A 22418-nucleotide genomic window follows, 5' to 3' on the forward strand; every position below is an offset into this window, starting at 1 on the left:
AAAAGGGATTCCCTTCCCCCTTGCGCTTCCCAGGTGAGGCGATGCCTCGCCCTGCTTCAGCTCTGCTGGTCGGGCTGCAGCAGCTGACCAGCACCGATTGTCCGGCACTCCCCAGTGAGATGACCCCAGTACCTCCGTTGAAAATGCAGAAATCACCGGTCTTCTGTGTCACTCGCGCCGGGAGTTGGAGACTGGAGCTGTTCCTATTCGGCCATCTTCGAGTCATGTCCCTTCTATGCTGACTTTGCTGATGGTTTTCATCAAAAAGTGATGCTGGATTTTGTCACATGCTTTTTCTGCATCCATTGAGATGATTATATAATTTTTGTTCTTAATTCTGCTTATGTGATGTATTACATTTATTGACTTGTGTACGTTAAACCATCCCTGCATTCCTGGCATGAAACCCACTTGATCATGGTGTATTATCTTTTTGATATGTTGTTGGATTCAGTTAGCTAGTATTTTGTTGAGGATTTTCACATCTATGTTCATCAGGGATATTGGTCTGTAGTTTTCTTTTTTTGTTATGTCCTTTTCTTGTTTTGGTATTAGGGTGATACTGACTTCATAGAATGATTTAGAGAGGATTCCATCTTTCTCTATCTTATGGAATAGTTTCAGTAAGATTGGTGCCAATTCTTCTTTGAATGCCTGATAGAATGCAGTTGTGAATCCATCTGATCCTGGGCTTTATTTTGTTGGCAAATTTTTAATTACCATTTCAATCTCACTACTTGTTATTGGTCTGTTCAGAGTTTCTGCTTATTCCCAGTTTAACCTAGGAGGGTTGTATATTCCCAGGAATTTATCCATCTCCTCTAGATTTTCTAGTTTGTATGCATAAAGGTGTTCATAGTAGCCTTGAATGATCTTTTGTATTTCTATGGCATCAGTTGTAATATCTTCTGCTTCATTTCTAATTGAGCTTACTAGGATCTTCTCTCTGTTCTTGGTTAATCTCACTAATGGTCTATAAATTTTGTTTATCTTTTCAAAGAACCATCTTTTTGTTTCATTTATCTTTTGTATCTTTTTTGTTTGTTTGTTTCAATTTCATTTAGTTCTGCTCTGACTTTTGCTATTTCTTATCTTCTGCTGGGTTTGGGTTTGGTTTGTTCTTGTTTCTCTAGTTCCTTGAGGTGTAATCTTAGGTTGTCTCTATGTGTTCTTTCACATTTTTGATGTAGGCATTTAATGCTATGAACTTTCCTCTTAGCATCGCTTTTGCTGTATCCAAGAGGTTTTAACATGTTCTGTCACTATTGTCATTCAGTTCAAAGAATTTTTTAATTTCCATTTTTATTTCATTGTTGATCCAAAGATCATTCAGGAGCAGATTATTTAATTTCCACATATTTGTATAGTTTTGGGAGTTCCTTTTAGAGCTAATTTCCAATTTTATTCCATGTAGCCTGAGAGACTATTTGATATAATTTTGATTTTCTTAAATTTATTGAGATTTGTTTTGTGGCCAATCAAATGGTCTATCTTGGAGAATGTTCCATGTACTGATGAAAAAAAATGTATATTCTGAATTGTTGGGTAAAATGGTCTGCAAATGCCAGTTAAGTCCATTTATTCTAGGGTATAGTTTAAGTTCATTGCACTCCAGGGTGGGTGAAAAGAGCAAAACTCCATCTCAAAAAAAAAAAAAACTCACTATTAAGATGGTCAATATCTCAAGCTCAGGCTTGGTCAGACCTATAACATGCTATCACAAGTATGTGTTAAAGGGCTATGCAGATGAGGGATGCATTAAATTTTGACCATAGGAGGTCTCATTAACCAAATTATATTAAATTATTATGTTAAATTAGTAGGCCCCATTAACCAAATTATATTTAAATATTATATTTAAAAATTCAGAGACATTTTTCATTTTAAAAAAGCCACACATCTAGTGTATGTGTTATGTGAACATAAAGATTATTCTGTTTAGCACAAGGTCATACTTCTGTGTGCAGGTGTAGAAGTTCCTAGGGTCAATTATTCAAGCGATCTTAGCTACATAGGAGAAATAAATTTTATCTCTCTCTGGGCTTTTTGGAAGAATTCACATATACTTCTGTGGATACCCAAAAACTGAAGAAGAATATGGTTTTATCTTGTCACCTAGCTTATCTAGTTTACTGTCACTACACTTTATTTTCCTATGTTTATCTCCTATTTAGTAAAGACTTCCAGCCTTTCCAGCCTGGCCTCAGCTTGGCTACTGGGCATTAATCCCTGAGCCACTCATTTTTGTTTTTTCCTTCTTCTTTTTTTTTTTTTTCGGAGACAAGGTCTTGAACTCTCACTTATGCTTGAGCACAGTGGCACATTCATAGCTCACTGTAGCCTTGAACTCCTGGACTCAAGCGATCCTCCCACCTCAGCCTCCTGTAACTAGGACTACAGGTGCAAGTGACCATGCATGGGTAATCCCAGAGCCATTTGTCTCAGGGTGTTAGAGAGGGGGCTACTTGCTGCTCCTAGACCAGCTTCTCCCACCTCCAACAACTTCGGAGGGGTTGTTTCTAATTAGATTTAGGAAGGTAATCTCACTACTCTCCATGAGATTTTCACAAGGAGAGGGAGGAGTTCCAAGAATCCTTTTTTCCTCTGACCCATCCTTCCTCAGTTCTGTACTCAATGGGTCGTGGGGATGAGGGAAAAGGACTGATGTTATAGCTCAAAGTTGTTGACTGCCTAGAAGCCTAGGAATGTGTTAGTAATGAATCTGGAGTAGGTCTGAGTACATGGAGCGTATGTGTACAGGTGTGTGGGGGTGTGTAAGGAGGTAGGGATAGGAGGAGCATGGAACATAGTTCTGGGCAGTTGCACAAGTAGAAGGAAACCCTAGTTCTACCTTTTGATGATTTAGCATTTATTGAATGACACATACGTAGGGCAAAGTTTGAGAGAGTTTATACTCTCACGCAATGGCTGGATGAACTCTCAATCTTTGCCCTACATATGGTGGCTTAGTTTTTCCAAGAGCAAATCTGCAGTCTCTACTCTGTCCATGGGAATTAGATTGTCCTCTGATCAATCACAAAATCAACTTGTTATCACTTTGTAAAAGAACTGTGTCTCCATTGCTATTTCTACCACCCACCCTTTGCCCCTGATTTGCAGCTAAACTTTATAAATGTATTTTCCAAACTCAACCAGGGTTGTGGTATTGGACTTCTCAGATCTGGATGGCACCTGTCAGAGTCAAATAGTGAGAGATGAAAGATTAAAAATGAATTGACCATTTTTTTTCAACAGTCCTCTGTGCATAAAAAACTCTTTTGCATTTATTATCATATTGCAGAGGGCAAAACTGTAATGTGAGGTAGGCGCTATTGTTTCCCCTAATTCAAAGATGAGGGAAAAAGCTTGAGTCCAGGAGTTCAAGAGCAGCCTGGGCAAAATAATGAGACCCTATCTCTAAAAAATTAATAATAATTTAAAAAGATAATAAATACAAAAAATAAAAAGTCTCCTTTTAAAAAATTTTAAAGTTTGGTAGAGATTAAGCTACTTTTTACTAAAAATTCATATATGTATATATGTATATATACGACCTTGCACTAGATTTATTAAGATTTATTGAGCAAAACATCACTAATTATAAAAGAATGTAATAATAAATTCAACTATATTATTAAGACTTCAGCTCATCAAAAGGCCATTAAAAAAGTAAAAACACAAGACACAAATGAAGAGAAATATTTGTAATTTAAATATAACTCACAAAATTTTAGTCTCCACAATATATAGAAACCCTTAAAATTCAGTAAGAAGACAACTCAAAACAAAAATGGGCAATGGATATGAACAGTCACTCTACTAGAGAAACATGAATGGCAAATAAGCATATTTAAAGATGTTTAGGCCTGGCATGGTGGGTCAGCCTGTCATGGAAGCACTTTGGGAGACCAAGGCAGGAGGATCACTTGAGGCCAGGAATTCAAGACCAATCTGGGCAACATAGAGAGACACTGTCTCTATAAAAAAAACTTTTAAAAATTAGCTGAAGGTGTTGGTGTCCACCTGCAGTCTTAGCTACTCTGAAGGCTGAGGCAAGAGGATTCTTTGAGTTCAGGAGTTAGAGGCTGCAGTGAACTACACTTGGGCCACTGAACTCCAGCCTGGGTGACAGAGCAAGAGCCTATCATAAATAAATAAATAAATAATAAATAAAGCTTAAACTCCTCTACAAACTAGGGAGTAGAAAGTAATACCACAAGGAGATATTTTCCAGCCACTAAATGGACAAAATGAAGATATTGGAAATGCCAATGCCAAGAGCTAGTGAGAAAGTGAAGCAACAGGAACTTATGTACTATGCACTACCTTGCTGATTAGTATAAATTTTTCCAATCACTTTGGAAAGTAATTCAGCCCTCTCTTGTAAAATAGAACATACAGTACAACACAGCATTTTCACTCCTAGATATATATTCAAGAGAATCTCTTTTACCTGTGGCCCAGGAGACATGTATAATAATGTGAATAGATTGTAGCAAGATATAACAGCACGCATAAATCCCACAAACAGTGTTGGGTAAAAAGAGCAAATTGCAGAAGATCATACACAACATGATGTCATTTTTATAAAATATATACACACACACTATACATATATGTATATCATACATATGTTGTAGAACTATTTAACACACACAACACGGTCATACAATCACCTTTGGCAGGGAGTTGGAAAATAAAGACAATAGAACATATGCACCTTCAACACTATTGATAATTTAGCATGATTTGCTAGATATGGGAATAGTGTGGGAATTAGACAGATTGCAAGAATTGGAGCAGTGACAGGAGAAAAAATGCAGTTTGGCCAGTTAGGTCTAAACTCCAAATCACAGGTGTTCCTGTTATTATTTACTTTACATACACATTTTACATATTCTTAATTATCAAATATTATGTGATAATTTAAAGAATATTTAAGGACCAGGAAGTGTTTATGACATAAAGCTAAAGGAAAAAAGCAGAACATAGAAATTTGGATGCGGTATATGCATCTGTTTCATTTTAAAACAGTGACACACTTCATTTGTGGGTATCTGTGTGCAGAGAAAAAAGATTGGATAACATCAAAATATTATGAGCGAATGTCTCTGGATATTGGGATAGCATGTGATTTTTTTCTTTATACTTTTCTTAATGTTTCAAATATTTCACAAGGGCATAAATATACATGAATTTTACAATCATAAAAATTGTGCTGGGTGTGGTGGCTCATTCCTGTAATCCTAGCACTTTGGGAGGCTTAAATGGGAGGGTTGCTTGAGTACAGGAGTTCAAGAGCAGCCTGGGCAAAATAGGGAAACCCTATCTCTACAAAAATAATCATAATTTTAAAAAATAATAAATACATAAATAAAAAGTCTCTTAAAAAATTTTAAAGTTTGGTAGAGATTAAGCTACTTTTTACTAAAAATTCTGTCAATGTTCATGTTTAAATTTCAACTCTATTTTTAACATTCTAAATCTTAAACTAGGTGGTGAATCCAGAAATGTTCATTATGTTATTCTTTATATCTTTATAATATGTGAAGTATTTAATGATACTATTTTAAAGTTGCTATTTAAAAGTAACTAGGCAGGGCGAGGTGGCTGACGCCTGTAATCCCAGCATTTTGGGAGGCCCAGGCAGGCAGATCACCTGAGGTCGGGAGTCCGAGACCAGCCTGACCAACATGGAGAAACCCCATCTCTACGAAAAATACAAAATTAGCCAGGCGTGGTGGTGCATGCCTGTAATCCCAGCTACTCGGGAGGCTGAGGCCAGAGAATTGCTTGAAACTGGGAGGCGGAGGTTGCGGTGAGCCAAGATCGCCCCATTGCACTCCAGCCTGGGCAACAGGAGAGAAAACTCCGTCTCAAAAAAAAAAAAGAAAAGAAAAGTAACTACATGGCTGAAGTTTTATTTTGTTTTAAGCAAATCTTAAATGAAATACAAACGCCAGGAGTGTGAATTTGTAGCTTTGGTCACAGGTAGCAATATGACCTTACTGACTGTATAGCACTTACTGAATTTTTCTTGAGAATTCTAAAATTTGAGAGTGGTGCCAGATAAAATTGCACCAAGAAATCTGGAAGGAACAGTTTCTTCTGGCTTCAAGAAATCTAATTTTATATTTCTGTGACATAAGACAGGTTTTCTTTTTTCCAGAAAGATCCTCCAGTCTGAATAACCATAAAATTTCACTTAGTTGAATACATCAAAATTCTCTTAAATATTTTATAGTAATCTTTCTAAAACTCCTTCAGTCTTACTGTACCTGTTTAGAGTTGCAAAAATGTTGTGTTAACATTAATATTAAAAGCACTTTCAATAAAATTTCTAAACAGGAGCCAACCCTCTGAGCTGGTATTTCAAAGCAGTATCTACAAACAGAGCAATTTGTTCCAATTTTAGATGAAATCAAGCTGGGAACCTAGAGAGCTCCCCTCCAGAATCTAGGGAATGGTGGTCAGGTCCTAAGCTTCGGGAAAAGGCAGCAGCAGAGTATGGTCTGATAAGCTTCGTGCATTTTATTTTGCTTTTCCTCCTTTATTTGATTTGTTGTCATACAGGAAGGAATTTATGGGTGAGAGATCAAGTGCGGACCAGACCTGATTCTAGCCTGGAGCCCGACATCACCTGTGCTCTACTGTAGCTGCTGGCCTCAGCACGAAAAACCACAACCCCCGAAAGGCCTTAAGGGTCCTGGGCGCGGTCATTCTGTCGATTGGGTGTTCCCCAGTCCTAGCGAATCGATGACTGGTCAGATCTGGAGATGGGGTGTGGCTAAGGCTGTTTGCGGGAATAAGAGCAGAGCCAGGGCCAAGAAACGCTAGTCCGGGCGTTTAGGTCAGAACTCCTCCGGCAGCCTGACAGCAGGAGCTCGAGAGCAGCATGGCTCAGCGGTGCGTTTGCGTGCTGGCCCTGGCAGCTATGCTGCTCCTAGTTTTCGCCACCGTCTCCAGATCGATGGACCTGAGGAGCGACGAGCATCAGAGGGCGTCGCGAATCCCTTCTGAGTTCAGCAAAGAGGAGCGCGTCGCGATGAAAGAGGCACTGAAAGGTGAACCCTGCTCCCCTTCACCCATCTATACGCAGATGTCGGTCCCTCCCTCCCCAGGTCAAGCCGTGACTCCCCGCTTCCGCTGCAAAGCATCCGCTACAGCCAGAGCCCCGACACGCACCCCAGCCCGGCCCCAGCACCCTTCCCAGTACATCGTGCCACGGCCTGGGGACGCCACACTTCCCCCATCCCTGCCTCCTGGAACGCTGGTGTGCCCTGCCTAACCTGGAAACTCCAACTTCACCCCTCTTGGCGTGACCACCGTCCACTCTTCCCCCTGCTTGCCTCGAGTATTACACGAACTTTCATTTGTACATCACTTTTAACCTTTGAAAGTTTGCATGCCTGATAAATTACTGTGGTGTCGTAAAATAAGACAAATGATACTAGTCTTATCTACAAAGGAGAGAAATTGAGACTTAGGTCAGCTAAATGATCTTCCCCAAGGCCCCACAGCAAAGAGTGGGCAGTGGGTCTCAGCATCTAGTGCCTATCGGACTCGCTGGGATCAGATGGCTCTAAAGAAAGGGAGTGGAGTGTTCCTGGGGTGTGGGATGTTCCTAATTCTCAGTCCTAATTGAAGAATATGTCTCCCCTAGATCTCTAATCCAGACCAAAAACTCATTCCCGTTCTGAATCTGCATTTTCCAGGAAACAGGAAAGTTTCTGTTCAGAGTGCTAGATCCTATGGGATGAAATCCTTCTTTACCATTCAGCTTAGCTCCAGTCTTTTCCCTTTCATTAAGTAATGGATTAAGAGAGACTGCCTGCATAAACATATAGAAGCAGATGCAGGGACCAAAAGCTAACCCCAATGGTTGGACATAGATTGTTCATATGCTAGACTGACAGGCCTGGGAGGCAGAGCAGGGCTTTCCCAAAGCATAAATAGTCCTCTAAAAGGCATTAGACAGCCACTCCCAGTCTGCACAGAAGAGAACAAAAGCTATGTAAGAACCTAGAATAGGGACCTTATAGCAACACAGCTTAGAACTCTGAGCAGGGGATAGAATACCTGAGCTCAGATCCTTGGGTCTGCCCTTGAGTAGGCACTTGAATCTTTCTGAACCTCGGCTTCCCCATCTATCTGGTGGGCTGTGCTATTGTAGGGTTGATCCTTAGCAAAACTGATGAAGTTTGTCTTTCAGAGACCCTTCCTGCCTCAGGTGAATTTGTTCTCACTGTGTTCTTGGAGAGCAGTCTACTTCAATATTCTCATGACTCATGCTTTCCCTCCCAGTGGTGTTTGTCTTTGATCATGGAACTCTTTAAAACTGTAAAGTCTTAAAGACTCAAAGAGAGGAGCCCAGGGAAGGTTCAGGAATTCAGACAACTGAGTAAGGAGGATGAGATTATTTTAGGACTGAGGAGTTTGTTGGGGGGCTTCTAAATCCACCCCTTCCTGGGCATTATATGCCCAAAAAGCTGGTCTTGGTTGACAGACTAGTGAGACTCCACATTAGGAATAAGCCTTTACACACAAAAACAAAAACACACAAGCCTCATTGATGTAGGGACCCAGGACAGTGGGTGCCTTGAGAATGATAAAGCTTGGATTCATCAAAGGAAGCAGTGATTTCAGAGGTAGTGAGGCCTTAGAAAGCAATTTATAGTAGCTTCCCTTCAAGACTATGGTCCAAAAATCCACGTACCCCCAATCTTAGACTGTATTTGCCTTTAAGAACCATATCAGCCTAACAAACCCAGAAGACATGGGTTTAAATCTCTAGTCTGCCTGTTGCTCATACAGCTCACCTAACCTCTCCAAGCTTTTTCCCTCATCTTCAAATTAAGGGAAACAATAGCGCCTACCTCACGTTAGTGTTTTGCTCTCTGCAATATGATAATGAATGCAAAAGAACTTTTTGTGCACAGAGGATTGTAGGAAAAAACAATGATTAATTCATTGTTAATCTTTCATCTCTCACTATTTGACTCTGACAGGTGCCATCCAGATTCCAACAGTGACTTTTAGCTATGAGAAGGCCAATACCACAGCCCTGGTTGAGTTTGGAAAATACATTTATAAAGGTCAGCTGCAAATCAAGGGCAAGGAGTGGGTGGTAGAAATAGCAATGGAGACATAGTTCTTTTACAAAGTGATAACGAGTTTATTTTGTGACTGATCAGAGGACAATCTAATTCCCATGGACAGAGTAGAGACTGTAGATTTGCTCTTGGAAAAACTAAGCCACCATATGTAGGGCAAAGATTGAGAGTTCATCCAGCCATTGCGTGAGAGTATAAACTCTCTCAAACTTTGCCCTACGTATGTGTCATTCAATAAATGCTAAATCATCAAAAGGTAGAACTAGGGTTTCCTTCTACTTGTGCAACTGCCCAGAACTATGTTCCATGCTCCGCCTACCCCTACCTCCTTACACACCCCCACACACCTGTACACATACGCTCCATGTACTCAGACCTACTCCAGATTCATTACTAACACATTCCTAGGCTTCTAGGCAGTCAACAACTTTGAGCTATAACATCAGTCCTTTTTCCTCATCCCTACCACCCATTGAGTACAGAACTGAGGAAGGATGGGTCAGAGGAAAAAAGGATTCTTGGAACTCCTCCCTCTCCTTGTGAAAATCTCATGGAGAGTAGTGAGACTACTTTCCTAAATCTAATTAAAAACAACCCCTCCGAAGTTGTTGGAGGTAGGAGAAGCTGGTCTAGGAGCAGCAAGTAGCCCCCTCTCTAACACCCTGAGACAAATGGCTCTGGGATTAGCCATGCATGGTCGCTCGCACCTGTAGTCCTAGTTACAGGAGGCTGAGGTGGGAGGATCGCTTGAGTCCAGGAGTTCAAGGCTACAGTGAGCTATGAATGTGCCACTGTGCTCAAGCATAAGTGAGAGTTCAAGACCTTGTCTCTGAAAAAAAAAAAAAAAGAAGAAGGAAAAAACAAAAATGAGTGGCTCAGGGATTAATGCCCGGTAGCCAAGCTGAGGCCAGGCTGGAAAGGCTGGAAGTCTTTACTAAATAGGAGATAAACATAGGAAAATAAAAGTATAGTGACAGTAAACTAGATAAGCTAGGTGACAAGATAAAACCATATTCTTCTTCAGTTTTTGGGTATCCACAGAAGTATATGTGAATTCTTCCAAAAAGCCCAGAGAGAGAGAAAATTTATTTCTCCTATGTAGCTAAGGTCGCTTGAATAACTGACCCTAGGAACATCTACACCTGCACACAGAAGTACGACCTTGTGCTAAACAGAATAATCTTTATGTTCACATAACACATACACTAGATGTGTGACTTTTTAAAAAGAAAAATGTCTCTGGATTTTTAATATAATATTTAAATATAGTTTGGTTAATGGGGCCTACTAATTTAACATAATAATTTAATATAATTTGGTTAATGAGGCCTCCTATGGTCAAAATGTAATGCATCCCTCATCTGCATAGCCCTTTAACACAGACTTGTGATAGGATGTTATAGGTCTGACCAAGCCTGAGCTTGAGATATTGATCATCTTAATAGTGAGTCTTTTTTTTTTTGAGATGGAGTCTTGCTGTGTCGGCTAGGCTGGAGTACAGTGGTGTGATCTCAGCTCACTGCAACCTCCACCTCCTGGATTCAAGCAGTTCTCCTGCCTTAGCCTACCAAGTTGCTGGGATTATGAGCACGCGCCGCCACGCCCAGCTGTTTTTTGTATTTTTACAAAAAAACAGAGACAGAGTTTCACCATGTGGGCCAGGCTGGTTTCAAACTCCTGACCTCTAGTGATCCACCTGCCTCGGCCTCCCAAAGTGCTGGGATTACAGGCATGAGCCACCAGGCCTGGCCGAGTTTCCTTTTTTTTTTTTTGAGATAGAGTTTTGCTCTTATCACCCACGCTGGAGTGCAACGGTGCAACCTCAGCTCACTGCAAACTCTGCCTCCCAGGTTCAAGTGATTCTCCTATCTCAGCCTCCTAGGTAGCTGGGATTACAGGCATGAGCCACCACACCTGGCTGATTTTTGTATTTTTAGTAGAGATGGAGTTTTGCCATGTTGTCCAGGCCAATCTCAAACTCCTGACCTCAGGTGATCCACCTGCCTCGGCCTCCCAAAGTGCTGGGATTACAGACATGAGCCACTGCACCTGGCCTTAATGGTGGGTCTTGATTTGCATGTTATTATATAGTAATAGCACATTGAAATATGGGGAAGACAAATTTCAAAGATTGTCCAGGTAGATCAGGAATCAGACTGGCTTTGTCCTAGAAGGCTTCCTAAAGAGGGATGCATGTTTAAAAAAATAAGTAAATAAAGGAACAGGAAGCACAACATGGTAGGAAAACCTAAGGAAACTGTTAACCCTGGTTCTCTCTCCCTGCCGTTTTGCCTCTAGTCTTTCCTACAGTGCTCAGCACCAGCTTTATCCAGCATGAAGTTGTGGAAGACTATAGCCACCTGTTCACTATCCAAGGCTCGGACCCCAGCTTGCAGCCCTACCTGCTGATGGCTCACTTTGATGTGGTGCCTGCCCCTGAGGAAGGCTGGGAGGTGCCCCCATTCTCTGGGTTGGAGCATGATGGCGCCATCTATGGTCGGGGCACACTGGATGACAAGAACTCTGTGATGGTCTGAGATGCAATGTTCCCTCTGCCTTGGGGCCCTAAAGATCAATTCAGGATGGGGGTGCTTGACTGACCCTGGGAGGTGGACAATAATGGTAAAAAGAACCTTGGCTCCAGGAGACCTGGGTTCCAGCCATCAGTTTGTCACTTCCCTTCTCTAGGCCTTGATTTCTCAGCTGTAAATGGGATTAAATGGTCCCCAGGGACCCTTTCAGTCCTGTCATTGATACGTTTATGCTCTTCTCCAGGTGGTAAAGGTTATGTTTCTCCACATCAGGTCCCCTGTACTATTTGAATCTGTTCTCTTTCAAGAGAATCTATCAGATCCTTATCCCACCATCCCTGATAACAGGCAACTGAGTGTCTCTGATACCCTGGTACTCCCACCTAAATAACGTCTTTTTCCTCTTCCATTGTGCTTCTGAACCCCAGGCATTACTGCAGGCCTTGGAGCTCCTGCTGATCAGGAAGTACATCCCCCGAAGATCTTTCTTCATTTCTCTGGGCCATGATGAGGAGGTAGAACCTCCTCATCTTATACCTATCTCTGTCCTCTGTTGAGGGTAGGGGAGTGGGCGCTTAACCCTAATCCAGTTTGCCCACAGCGGCAAGGTCTCCATGATATGGTAGTTTACCACCTTCTCTGTGTGTCTGTATGCCAGGACTATCTAAGGACCTTGACCAAAATTCAGATTCCTGGGCCCTGTGCCATAGATCTGAATTTTTAACAAACTCCTTCATAATATCTGAGGCAGGCAGGGGGTCCATCACCTATACCCTGAGAAACATAGGTGTGATGGAAAAAGAACTGAAAAGGGAGAGCGATAACTGTATTTTATTTCCAGTGATGCTACTTAATTAGACCCTGGGCAAGTCACTTCACTCTTTTGGCTCCAGTTTCTTCATTTGTGAAATGAGGGAGGGTGGACCTTTCCAGCTCTGACATTCCAGGATTCTGTGAGGCAGAATTCTCTAGGGCCCTGGCTCCCAAGAAGGAGACTAGGTAGAAAGGTTCTGGAGCCCCTAGCTAGGCTGAATGGGTCCCCATTAGCTATGTCTGGAGGTCTGTCTCTGACTGAGAAGGACTATAGCTCTGTGTTCCACATCTGCAGTCGTCAGGGACAGGGGCTCAGAGGGTCTCAGCCCTGCTACAGTCAAGGGGCATCCAGCTAGCCTTCGTTGTGGATGAGGGGGGCTTCATCTTGGATGATTTAATTCCTGACTTCAAGAAGCCCATTGCCTTGTGAGTAAAGCACCCCACTCCCCACCTTGGAAGGAATTCTCACCCCATTTGAGATTACCCCAGCCTGGTATCTGTGAGCCATGCTGAGACAACTCTTTGTTTACACCTCTCGCATTAATCGCCCCGATCTTTAACCTCTCCTAGGCTTCCCCTTCCATTCTTCCTCCAGTATAAAATTTTTAAAACTGCATGAAGCTACCTCCTTGCCCACTAGACTATTGCACAGATGGATCTATGGGCCTATGGGAGAATTCAGAGAGGCAAGAAGTCAAGAGGGTGGTTTCCGATCCTCTTCTACAGAATTGGTGTCTCAGAGAAGGGTTCCATGAACCTCTTGCTGCAAGTAAACATGTCTTCAGGCCACTCTTCAGCTCCTCCAAAGGAGACAAGCATTGGCATCCTCGCAGCTGCTGTCAGCCGGTAAGCAACTCCTGGCTCTGCTCCCATGCCGGACTTGAGATGGAAGACCTGGCACTTTCCTACTTTAAATTTGAGGAGGCTCAGCTTCCTGCCCTAAAGTTGGGCTGGGAACCTATGCTTTAAAAAATCGACACTAGAGGAAGAACAGAAGGGGAAACCCAGGACAGACTAAAGATCCAGGCGATTAATACAAGAGGTGTAAACAAAGAGTTATTTCAGCATGGCTCACAGACACCAGACCGGGGTCCTCTCAAATGGAGTGAGAATTCCTTCCAAGGTGGGGGTTGAGGGAGCCACAGGAGAGACAGAGCCACCAGTATCCTGCAAGGGCTGGAGTCAGAAGAGGATCTATCAGTATATAAATATGGAAAGCAAGGACCTACAGGCAGAAGCTAGGTCAGACAGCTAGAGTAGTCCAGAGTCCAGACGTTTAGAATCACAAATTGGCAGTGACTGGTAGAGCTGTCGAAATTCTCCACCTGCCCTGGCAGGAGGACAAAAATAAGAGCCTCTGGCTATGAATGAGGACAGCAGAATCTGTAACAGCACAGCTTACCCCTGGCTGGGTTTTCTTAGCAAAGTGGGAAAGAGTGCTATATTCATTCAGACTGTCAGGGGACTGACAGTTCTGCTGTAGTATGGGATGGACTATGAGAGTGGACACACAAGATTCTAGAGAACAGCAGAGGGAGGAAAGAAGGACCCTAATGCTGACTTGGTAGACAGGGAAATCTTCTGTGGGTGTTTTGAGATCTTCAGACTGTTGAGTTGGTGGAGGTGGGAGGGAGGTGAATGGGAGACCTCTTGGCCAGCAGTGTTGAAACTTCCTCCTGTTTCCCTTCTTCTCCTCTTCAAGCCACTGATCTTTGGCTGGGGTTCGCTAAGTCTTGAGGACTCTGTTTCTCTTCCAGACTGGAGCAGACACAAATGCCTATCATATTTGGAAGCGGGACACTGGTGACAGTATTGCGGCAAATGGCAGATGAGGTATAGGAAGAAGTATCACATACTACTGGTCAGCTAGGAACAAAAGAGTGACAGAAAAGTAACCTTCAGAGTAAGAAAAGGACCCTAGTGCTGCCCAGTGCTCTGCCTGTTCTCACCTGTTCCCAGCCAGTGGCTGAGCCAAGACAGAGGAATCTGACTTGTTCTCCATGGCTGTTAGTGTGTTTCTGAGACCCTAAAACCTAATATACCTTTGGGAGCTGGTTCTCACTTATCCTTGAGGCTGCTGAGCAATTGTTCTAACCAATCAGATAGGCCCAGCCAGACAGTAATTGCCTCCCCATTCCTGACCCTCTAGCAGGGATTGAGCTAACTGAATTTAGCAGCACTTCTGACTCCTAAGGGCTCCTGAGGCAGTTCTAAAGTAGAGAGAGATCCAGGTTTCAGAGACCCAGGCTAAAGTAGAGGTGACCCTGTGGTGCTGACCCCTCTGAAATCCTGCTGACCTTGTTCTTTCCCAGTTTTCCTTCCCTGTCGATAAAATCCTGAGCAACCCACGGCTATTTGAACCCCTTATAACCAGGTAAAGTATTATCTTTCCTTCTTTCATATCCCTCACCTCAAACCTACCCACCCCCCAGGCTCCTGTCCTTGGCTTAACTGGGCCTGACTAATCGTCCCTCAGCCACCAGACATTGCATCTCTAAGTGTGTATATTTAAGACATCTCTAAGATGTCTCTCTCAGTCTTAAAGATCTCCAAGGTTCAGGAAAGTGGGTAATGTTTCTGCCCTTTCCTTCACCCCATTGGTTCTTTCTAACATCTTACCTTGGTCCTTTTGTTTTAGGTTTATGGAGAGAAATCCCTTAACCAATGCAATAATCAGGACCACCAAGGCACTCACCATATTCGAAGCAGGGATCAAGGTAACATCTCTGGTTCCTCCCCATACAGCTTTTCCCTACCACCCTCCACTCCTCCCTTCCTTGGCTCTATCTACTGGCTCTTCCTTCCTTCTCTGTGTGTCAGCTGGATCCAAGCCTAGCCATGCAAAGACATAGGCCTTTCTGAAATCTTGAAGGGAGTTAGACCATTCTTGTAACTGCTGGTACCACCAGCACAACTTCAGGGGGCACCATTCACCTAGAGTACAATGTGACCTTGAAGCACTCTAGTAATCAGGTATATAAGCGAATGATGCCTCTGAATTAATTCCTGGCATAACTTACTGAAGTGTCCAGTGTGTCAGCTGTAGTGTTCATCAGAATAATAGCACTGTGTCCTGACATTTGAGTGGTGTTTTCATCCCCCCAGGATACTTTGTTACTCCATCTGACCCTTCTAAGAGCCCTATGAGTATTACCCCAATGACCAGTTGAGAAAACAGATGCACAAAGAAGTTGCAACAGCTAATTTTCAACAGCCCAGCTCTGTCCCTAACAACTTAGTGCTTTTTTGCACCATACGAGTTCAAAGAAACATATGCACTTGGGGAGTCTCCCGGCCTCCAAGGAACAATTCCTCCCTAGCCTAATTCTTTTCTCCAATTAGTCCTGGATTCCTCCTGGTCAGGCAAAAAAGTCAGATTTTACAACAGGACCTGGGAAACCACCAATCCCTGCTAAAGGGTCAGGAATGGGGAGGCAATTACTGCCTGGCTGGCTTATCTGATTGGTTAGAACAATTGCTCAGCAGCCTCAAGGATAAGTGGGAACCAGCTCCCAAAGGGTATATTAGGTCTTAGGGTCTCAGAAACACACTAACAGCCCGAGAGAACAAGCCAGATCCCTCTGTCTTGGCTCAGCCACTGGCTGGGAAGAGGTGAGAATAGGCAGAGCACTGGGTAGCACTAGGGTCCTTTTCTTACTCTGAAGGTTACTTTTCTGTCACTCTTTTGTTCCTGCCTGACCAGGAATATGTGAGGAGTATGTGTTCTTCTCATCCCCCTCAAGCATCAAACCTGATATGAGCCCCATGCTATGCCATGATGGGGGCCAACAGAGGCTCTGGCTGCCCCGTTGTGAGTAAGCACTAATGTTAACAGCTGCAGAAATGTCCTGGGTGTGCTGGGAAAGAAAGTGCATGCAGAAGGCTTCTAATGGCACAGCATGGGGCCAAAACAGAGATATCTGGGCGATCAGAGAAAGCAGCCTTGCTCTAAACATGTCTGTGACCCCCTCCAGCACCAAGAAGCACGAAGGTCTGGCTTAAAGCAGAGACACCCCTTCAGCTCTGAATATAACCACATGTCACTTAGTTCAGAGAAGACAAGAGGCAAACTAGAAAAGCTAAGCCTTGGGTCCTTAAGTCAAATCAGCCAGCTCTGCCTGAGCTGAGGAAATTAGCATTTCCTGGGCAGGCAGATGTAGAAGATTTGAGGTTGACTCAGGCCAGGGTTTTGTGCTTCTCTCTCTAGGTGAATGTCATCCCCTCAGTGGCCAAGGCCACAGTCAACTTCCGGATTCACTCTGGACAGACAGTCCAAGAGGTATGTACCACATGTTCCAGACAGTTCATGCAGCATCAGGGAGATGTGGCCCTCAGGGCCCGGGTTTAACTACAGTCCTAGGGCTGGTCCAGTGTCCCATTTATTCAGCCAACATTTTTCAAAGACAACCTATGCACCAGTTACTTCGCTAGGATTGGAGATCCTGGGTTTGGATACACATGGGGTCTGGAGTGGAAGATAAGTATGAATAAATGATAGCAATACCTGTAGTAACAAACATTATATATATGTAGTAGGTTTGCTATGTATTTTTTTTTTTTTTTTTTTTTTTGAGTCGGAGTCTCGCTCTGTGGCCCAGGCTGGAGTGCAGTGGCGCAATCTTGGCTCACTGCAACCTCTGCCTCCCGGGTTCAAGTGATTCTCCTGTCTCAGACTCCTGAGTGGCTGGGACTACAGGCACATGTGCCCGGCTAATTTTTTGTATTTTTAGTAGAGACAGGGTTTCACCGTGTTAGCCAGAGTGGTCTTGGTCTTGTGATCCACTCGCCTTGGCCTTCCAAAGTGTTGGGATTACAGGTGTGAGCCACCACGCCCAGCCATATTTGGCACCTTTCTAAGGTATTTTAATCCTCACAACCACCCGCCCTAAATCTGCATTTAACTGGTGAAAATTGAGGTACAGAGTACCACAGCAATCAAATAGCATACCCAAGATTATACATCTAGCTGTCTAGTTCCAGAGTTTGTGCTTTTAGCCACAACCCTAAACTATGATTATAAAAATTAGAGGTGAACAAATTGCCATAGGACCACTGCAAAGACTTTTTTGACTTCTTAGGGTCAAAAAAGTCTTTTCTGACTACTAAAATTTTGAACCAAACCTTAGAGGACAAACAGAACTTGGCTAGAAGTAAGATATTCATTGTGGCTTAAGGAATAGGATAAACTGGGGACAAGTAATAGGAGATGAAAACTGATAGGAAATGAAGTTGTAGTTTAGAGATCTGGGCCTTGTATGCTATGCTGAGGAGTTTGGGGCCTAATCTGTGAAATCTGTGACAGGAGAGAACTTTTAGAGGTCTTCAATCAAATACTCAGATTTGCTTTTAGAGAGGTCATGCTAGCAGCATTGAAGAGGGAGTGCTGGAGGAGAAGGAGACAGGGAGCTATTGCAGCATCTTAGGTAGTGTATGTGAAGGTCTGGACTGAGGCCATGGTCATGGGGTGGAGAAGAGGGCACCCACCAGAGGTGGGAGAGAGGTGGATTCAATAGGATGTGGTATGCATATGGGTGTGGAGTGAGAGAAAAGCAGGATGGCTCTAAGGTTTTTAACCTGGGTAGTTGACCAAGTAGTTAATGCCTTTCACTAAGATTGGAAAGTCAGAAATAAAAACAAGTTCAAGAATATCATAGTTTGGAAGTTTGAGAAGCTTATAACATATGAAATAGGCAATTATAAATACTTCAGGTCTGGAGAGAGATATGAACTAGAGATATGGCTGGAGTGTCACTAACATCATGGGAACCTCTAGATTGAATAAAAGCCCATGGGAAGAAGGTACAGAGAGCTAGGAGAGAAAAGAGCTGAGGCCAGAGCCTTGCAATGGTCTGCTACAAACATCAATTTAAAAATGAATGTATAATTGCAAACCACGATGAGTGCTATAATGAAGGGGAACCTGGTGCTTGTTAGAGAATATAACAAGGAACCAGACCCCATCTGGGAATCAGGCAGGACTTCCTAAGGCAGTGATGTTTAAGCTGAAAGCTGAAGGGTGAGTAGAAGTTACACAGAATGGCAGACATCCACAGTAAATGCCAGCTTATTTAAACATCAGACTGAGCAAAAGGAATTCAAAAGGTAAACCTGATGCTTCAAAAAAAAAAAAAAGATCCAAAAAGACAACCCAGTGACTAGCAAATGAGTTATACATTCTAGAATATACCAGGGTTGGGGCAGTTCTGTGGCACAGATCATCAAGAGTCGGTGGCACTTGGACTTCTATGGTCCTTTCTCCTAAGTTCTTCCCCAGAGAGGACTTTACTTGTCCTCATGCAAGGAGAGAGGCACACTCCCCATTGTAGAGCGGGGAGCAGATTGACATCCTGCCCAGAGACACACACCATTGAAGGGGGTTGGGGGAGTGCGGGGGTGTTAAGACCAATGTGAGCCCTGGTTCTCCTGCCTTTTATCAGGTGCCAACCTTTGTCCTCTCCCTGGGGTCTCATGGGGCCAGGAAATCACTGAATTCCCCTCATTGAGCTTCTTTCCACCAGTTTTTTTTCCAGCCTCATTCCAACTCCATGCCCTTTCCAAGGGCTGTTTTCCACCCAGCTGGGGCTTTCATCTCCCCAGGTCCTGGCACTCTTCCCTCCTCTCTATTCCCCTGCCACAGTGACCTTCCTTCCGGTCTCTCTGATGACACCCCTGGAATCCCTAGGTCCATCCTGCCCACATGCTGGAATGGAAAGCCTCCATATTCAGAAAGCTTGTGGGTGCATTTGTCCTGGTTACTCCTCTCCCTCGGGCCCCATTTCCATGCATCAGGAACACTCCCTGCTGCACTCCCTGTGCACAGAGCCTCGGGCTGCATCCAGCAGGAACACAGGCCGCTCCCAGAGTTCTCTTGCTCCATATTCAACTTCAGTTGTAGATAGGTCTCCAGCACCTAGCTGTGAGGAACAGAACCTTCAGAAATCCAAGAGGCTGCCTCGTGGAAAGGAAGGTGTATCCTGAATGGGCCTGAAGGAGTAGAGAGGCCAGTGGGAGATGTTTAAGAGAGTCTCCACTTGAGGGAGAGTTTTGGAATGTGCTATCTTGGACTGTAATTGTGCTCCTCATCACTAAAAGGGTGGAATAAGAGTGTTGTAGAGAAGATTCTTTCCTTTCTTCCTTCATTTATTCATTCAAGTGTCTATTGGTCATTCTTCTAAGTATTTGGGAGAATGGTGAACAAGACAGACAAGATTCCCATTCTAATGGTGCTTACGTTCTAGTGAAGAGACAGCAGTAAGCAGGGAGATTTTTTTTAAGTGGTAAATGCCACAAAGAAAATAATAGGATGCTGTGTCACAAAGTAATTTTGGGGCAGGAGTAGAGCAGTGAGCTCCTTTAAATGCAGTGGTCAGTGAAGCCCTCTCTGAGGAGGAGCAAAGACCTGGTAATAGCATCCAGGCAGCAAGAGCACAAAGTGGGGAACAGTACAGATGCCCTCTGATTTCAACAGGTAAGATTCTGCTGAGTGTTTATGATGAGTTTAGTACTATATTACTAGAATACATTGAGGCAGTGTCTCGCTCTGTCACCCAGGCTGGAGTGCAATGGCATGATCTCGGCTCGCTGCAACCTCCGCCTCCTGGGTTCAGGTGATTCTCTTGCCTCAGTCTCCTGAGTAGTGGGATTACAGGTGCTCACCATGGAGCAAGAGAACTCTGGGGGCGGCCTGTTTTCCTGCTGGATGCAGCCCGAGGCTCTGTGCACAGGGAGTGCAGCAGGGAGTGTTCCTGATGCATGGAAATGGGGCCCGAGGGAGAGGAGTAACCAGGACAAATGCACCCACAAGCTTTCTGAATATGGAGGCTTTCCATTCCAGCATGTGGGCAGGATGGACCTAGGGATTCCAGGAGTGTCATCAGAGAGACCGGAAGGAAGGTCACTGTGGCAGGGGAATAGAGAGGAGGGAAGAGTGCCAGGACCTGGGGAGATGAAAGCCCCAGCTGGGTGGAAAACAGCCCTTGGAAAGGGCATGGAGTTGGAATGAGGCTGGAGTATATTCATCATCAAAAAAAGGAGAGGCAGGGCCAGGCACAGTGGCTCATACCTGTAATCCCAGTGCTTTGGGAGGCTGAGGCCAGAGGATTGCTTGAGGCCAGGAGTTCAAGACCAGCCTGGACAACACAGCGAGACCCTATCTCTACAAATAAAAATAAATATTAAGAAGGCACACTCCTATACTCCCAGCTACTCACAGGAGGCTGAGGCAGGAGGATCTCTTGATCTCAGAAGCTGGAAGTTACAGTGAGCTATGATCACACGGCATTACAACCTGGGTAACAGAGCAAGACCCTGTCTCAAAAAAGAAGGAGCGGGGTTAGATATTACAGGACACCGTATCTAAGTTCATTATAAGGAAGGCATTTATAACTGAAATGCTCAAAAATGGAATGGTGTATAGCATGCAGTGACGAGCTTTCTGCCACTGGAAATATTCCAGCAGATGGGATGACAACCTGTCATGAGTTTTCTAATGAGCAGCCTTACAGCAGGACAGAAGCTGGACTTGCTAACTCTAAAGACCTTACCTGTTTTTAAGTATCCATTGTCCTTGCCTTCAACAGCTGTACTGTTCACTTACAAGAAAACATCTTTACACATAAAACAGAGAGCAACATAAGGTTGTGGGAATGCACTGTAAGAACTACAGGAGATCTGGGCTGGGTACGGTGGCTCACGCCTGTACTCCCAGCACTTTGGGAGGCTGAGCCGGGTGGATCACAAGGTCAGGAGTTCGAGACCAGCCTGACCAACATGGTGAAACCCCATCTCTACAAAAATACAAAAATTAGCTGGGCATGGTGGTGAGCACCTGTAATCCCGCTACTCAGGAGTCTGAGGCAGGAGAATCACCTGAACCCAGGAGGCAGAGGTTGCAGCGAGCCGAGATCATGTCATTGCACTCCAGCCTAGGTGACAGAGCAAGACTCTGTCTCAAAAAAAAAAAAGAACTACAGGAGATCAGAGAAATGAGAGATTCGTGTGCTCTAAAGTCACCTTTGAGATCTCTCACTATTGACAAGTCTCACCTCCTAGTTCCATTCTTGTACCTCTGATTCTTGCCCAAGGTGGTCCCTCTATTCTAAACAAGCAAATAACAGCTAGCATTTTTTGAGTGTGCCAGGCACTGCCGTAAGCACATTACACATATTAACTCCAGTAAGAGTCACCACCACTTATGAGGTAGGTGCTACCATCATCTACATGTTAACAGATAGGCAGGCTGAGGCACAGAGAGGTTAAGAAGCTTGTCCAAGCTCACACAACTGTGAGTGACTGTCCAAAGCACAAAGTTGGTTGTTACATCTCAATTTTTGTGCCTGCCCCTCTCCATGCTCAGACGATCTGTTTCTTCATCTCTGTCAGTTTCATATCCTTCCTTGAAACTTGGGCTAAACATTCATACCACTAAGAAGTCCATCTCAGATGAACGCCTCCTCTCAGGTTCTACTCCACACCACCTCTAATTGTATGTACTTAGGAAGCAGTAAAGCGTTATTCCCATAAAGTCAGACAGATACCCGACCTGACAAAACTGACTGTATAACCCATGGCAAGTTATTTAATGAATCAACACCTATTCTTATTTTTATTGGTTCACATCTTTTAAATTTTATGTATCCAAGATTTATTGCATGCCTTTTATGTGCTTGCTACTGGAAATGTGGAAATGAGATAGACAGTCCCTGCCCTTGAGTCAGACACAGTCCCTGCCTGGCCTAACAGCTAGTGGGAAACCTGAGCTCTTGCAGCCTCTTACTGAAGGGATCCATTCCGCATGCCTTCTTTGATTTCTGGAGGACCCTCTAAGGAATTTGGAGCAGTGGGCATAGTCCCAACCCACCTCATGGAGGCTGACTTGAGAAACTTGCCAATGGGCTGAGAATATGTCAAGACTGTGCGCTAATTCATGTATTAGAATATTTGTATCCAAAAAAAAAAAAAA

The 22418-nt window shown here is 43.8% G+C and overlaps 1 protein-coding gene across 1 annotated transcript in view; it reads left to right on the forward strand.

The window, feature by feature from the left end:
• The first annotated feature begins 6819 nt into the window (after positions 1-6819).
• Positions 6820-22418, forward strand: part of PM20D1 (peptidase M20 domain containing 1) — a 21966-nt gene continuing 6367 nt past the window's right edge. The window contains exons 1-10 of the mRNA XM_011957718.1: positions 6820-7064; positions 9009-9095; positions 11412-11644; positions 12073-12159; positions 12753-12883; positions 13184-13303; positions 14215-14290; positions 14770-14831; positions 15096-15174; positions 16665-16736. Coding sequence (XP_011813108.1) covers positions 6896-7064; positions 9009-9095; positions 11412-11644; positions 12073-12159; positions 12753-12883; positions 13184-13303; positions 14215-14290; positions 14770-14831; positions 15096-15174; positions 16665-16736 — 1116 coding nt within the window. The 5' untranslated portion in view covers positions 6820-6895. The remainder of the gene's footprint in view (positions 7065-9008; positions 9096-11411; positions 11645-12072; positions 12160-12752; positions 12884-13183; positions 13304-14214; positions 14291-14769; positions 14832-15095; positions 15175-16664; positions 16737-22418) is intronic.

This window comes from Colobus angolensis, unplaced genomic scaffold, assembly GCF_000951035.1.
Source record: "Colobus angolensis palliatus isolate OR3802 unplaced genomic scaffold, Cang.pa_1.0 Scaffold449, whole genome shotgun sequence".
Taxonomy (NCBI): Eukaryota; Metazoa; Chordata; class Mammalia; order Primates; family Cercopithecidae; genus Colobus; species Colobus angolensis.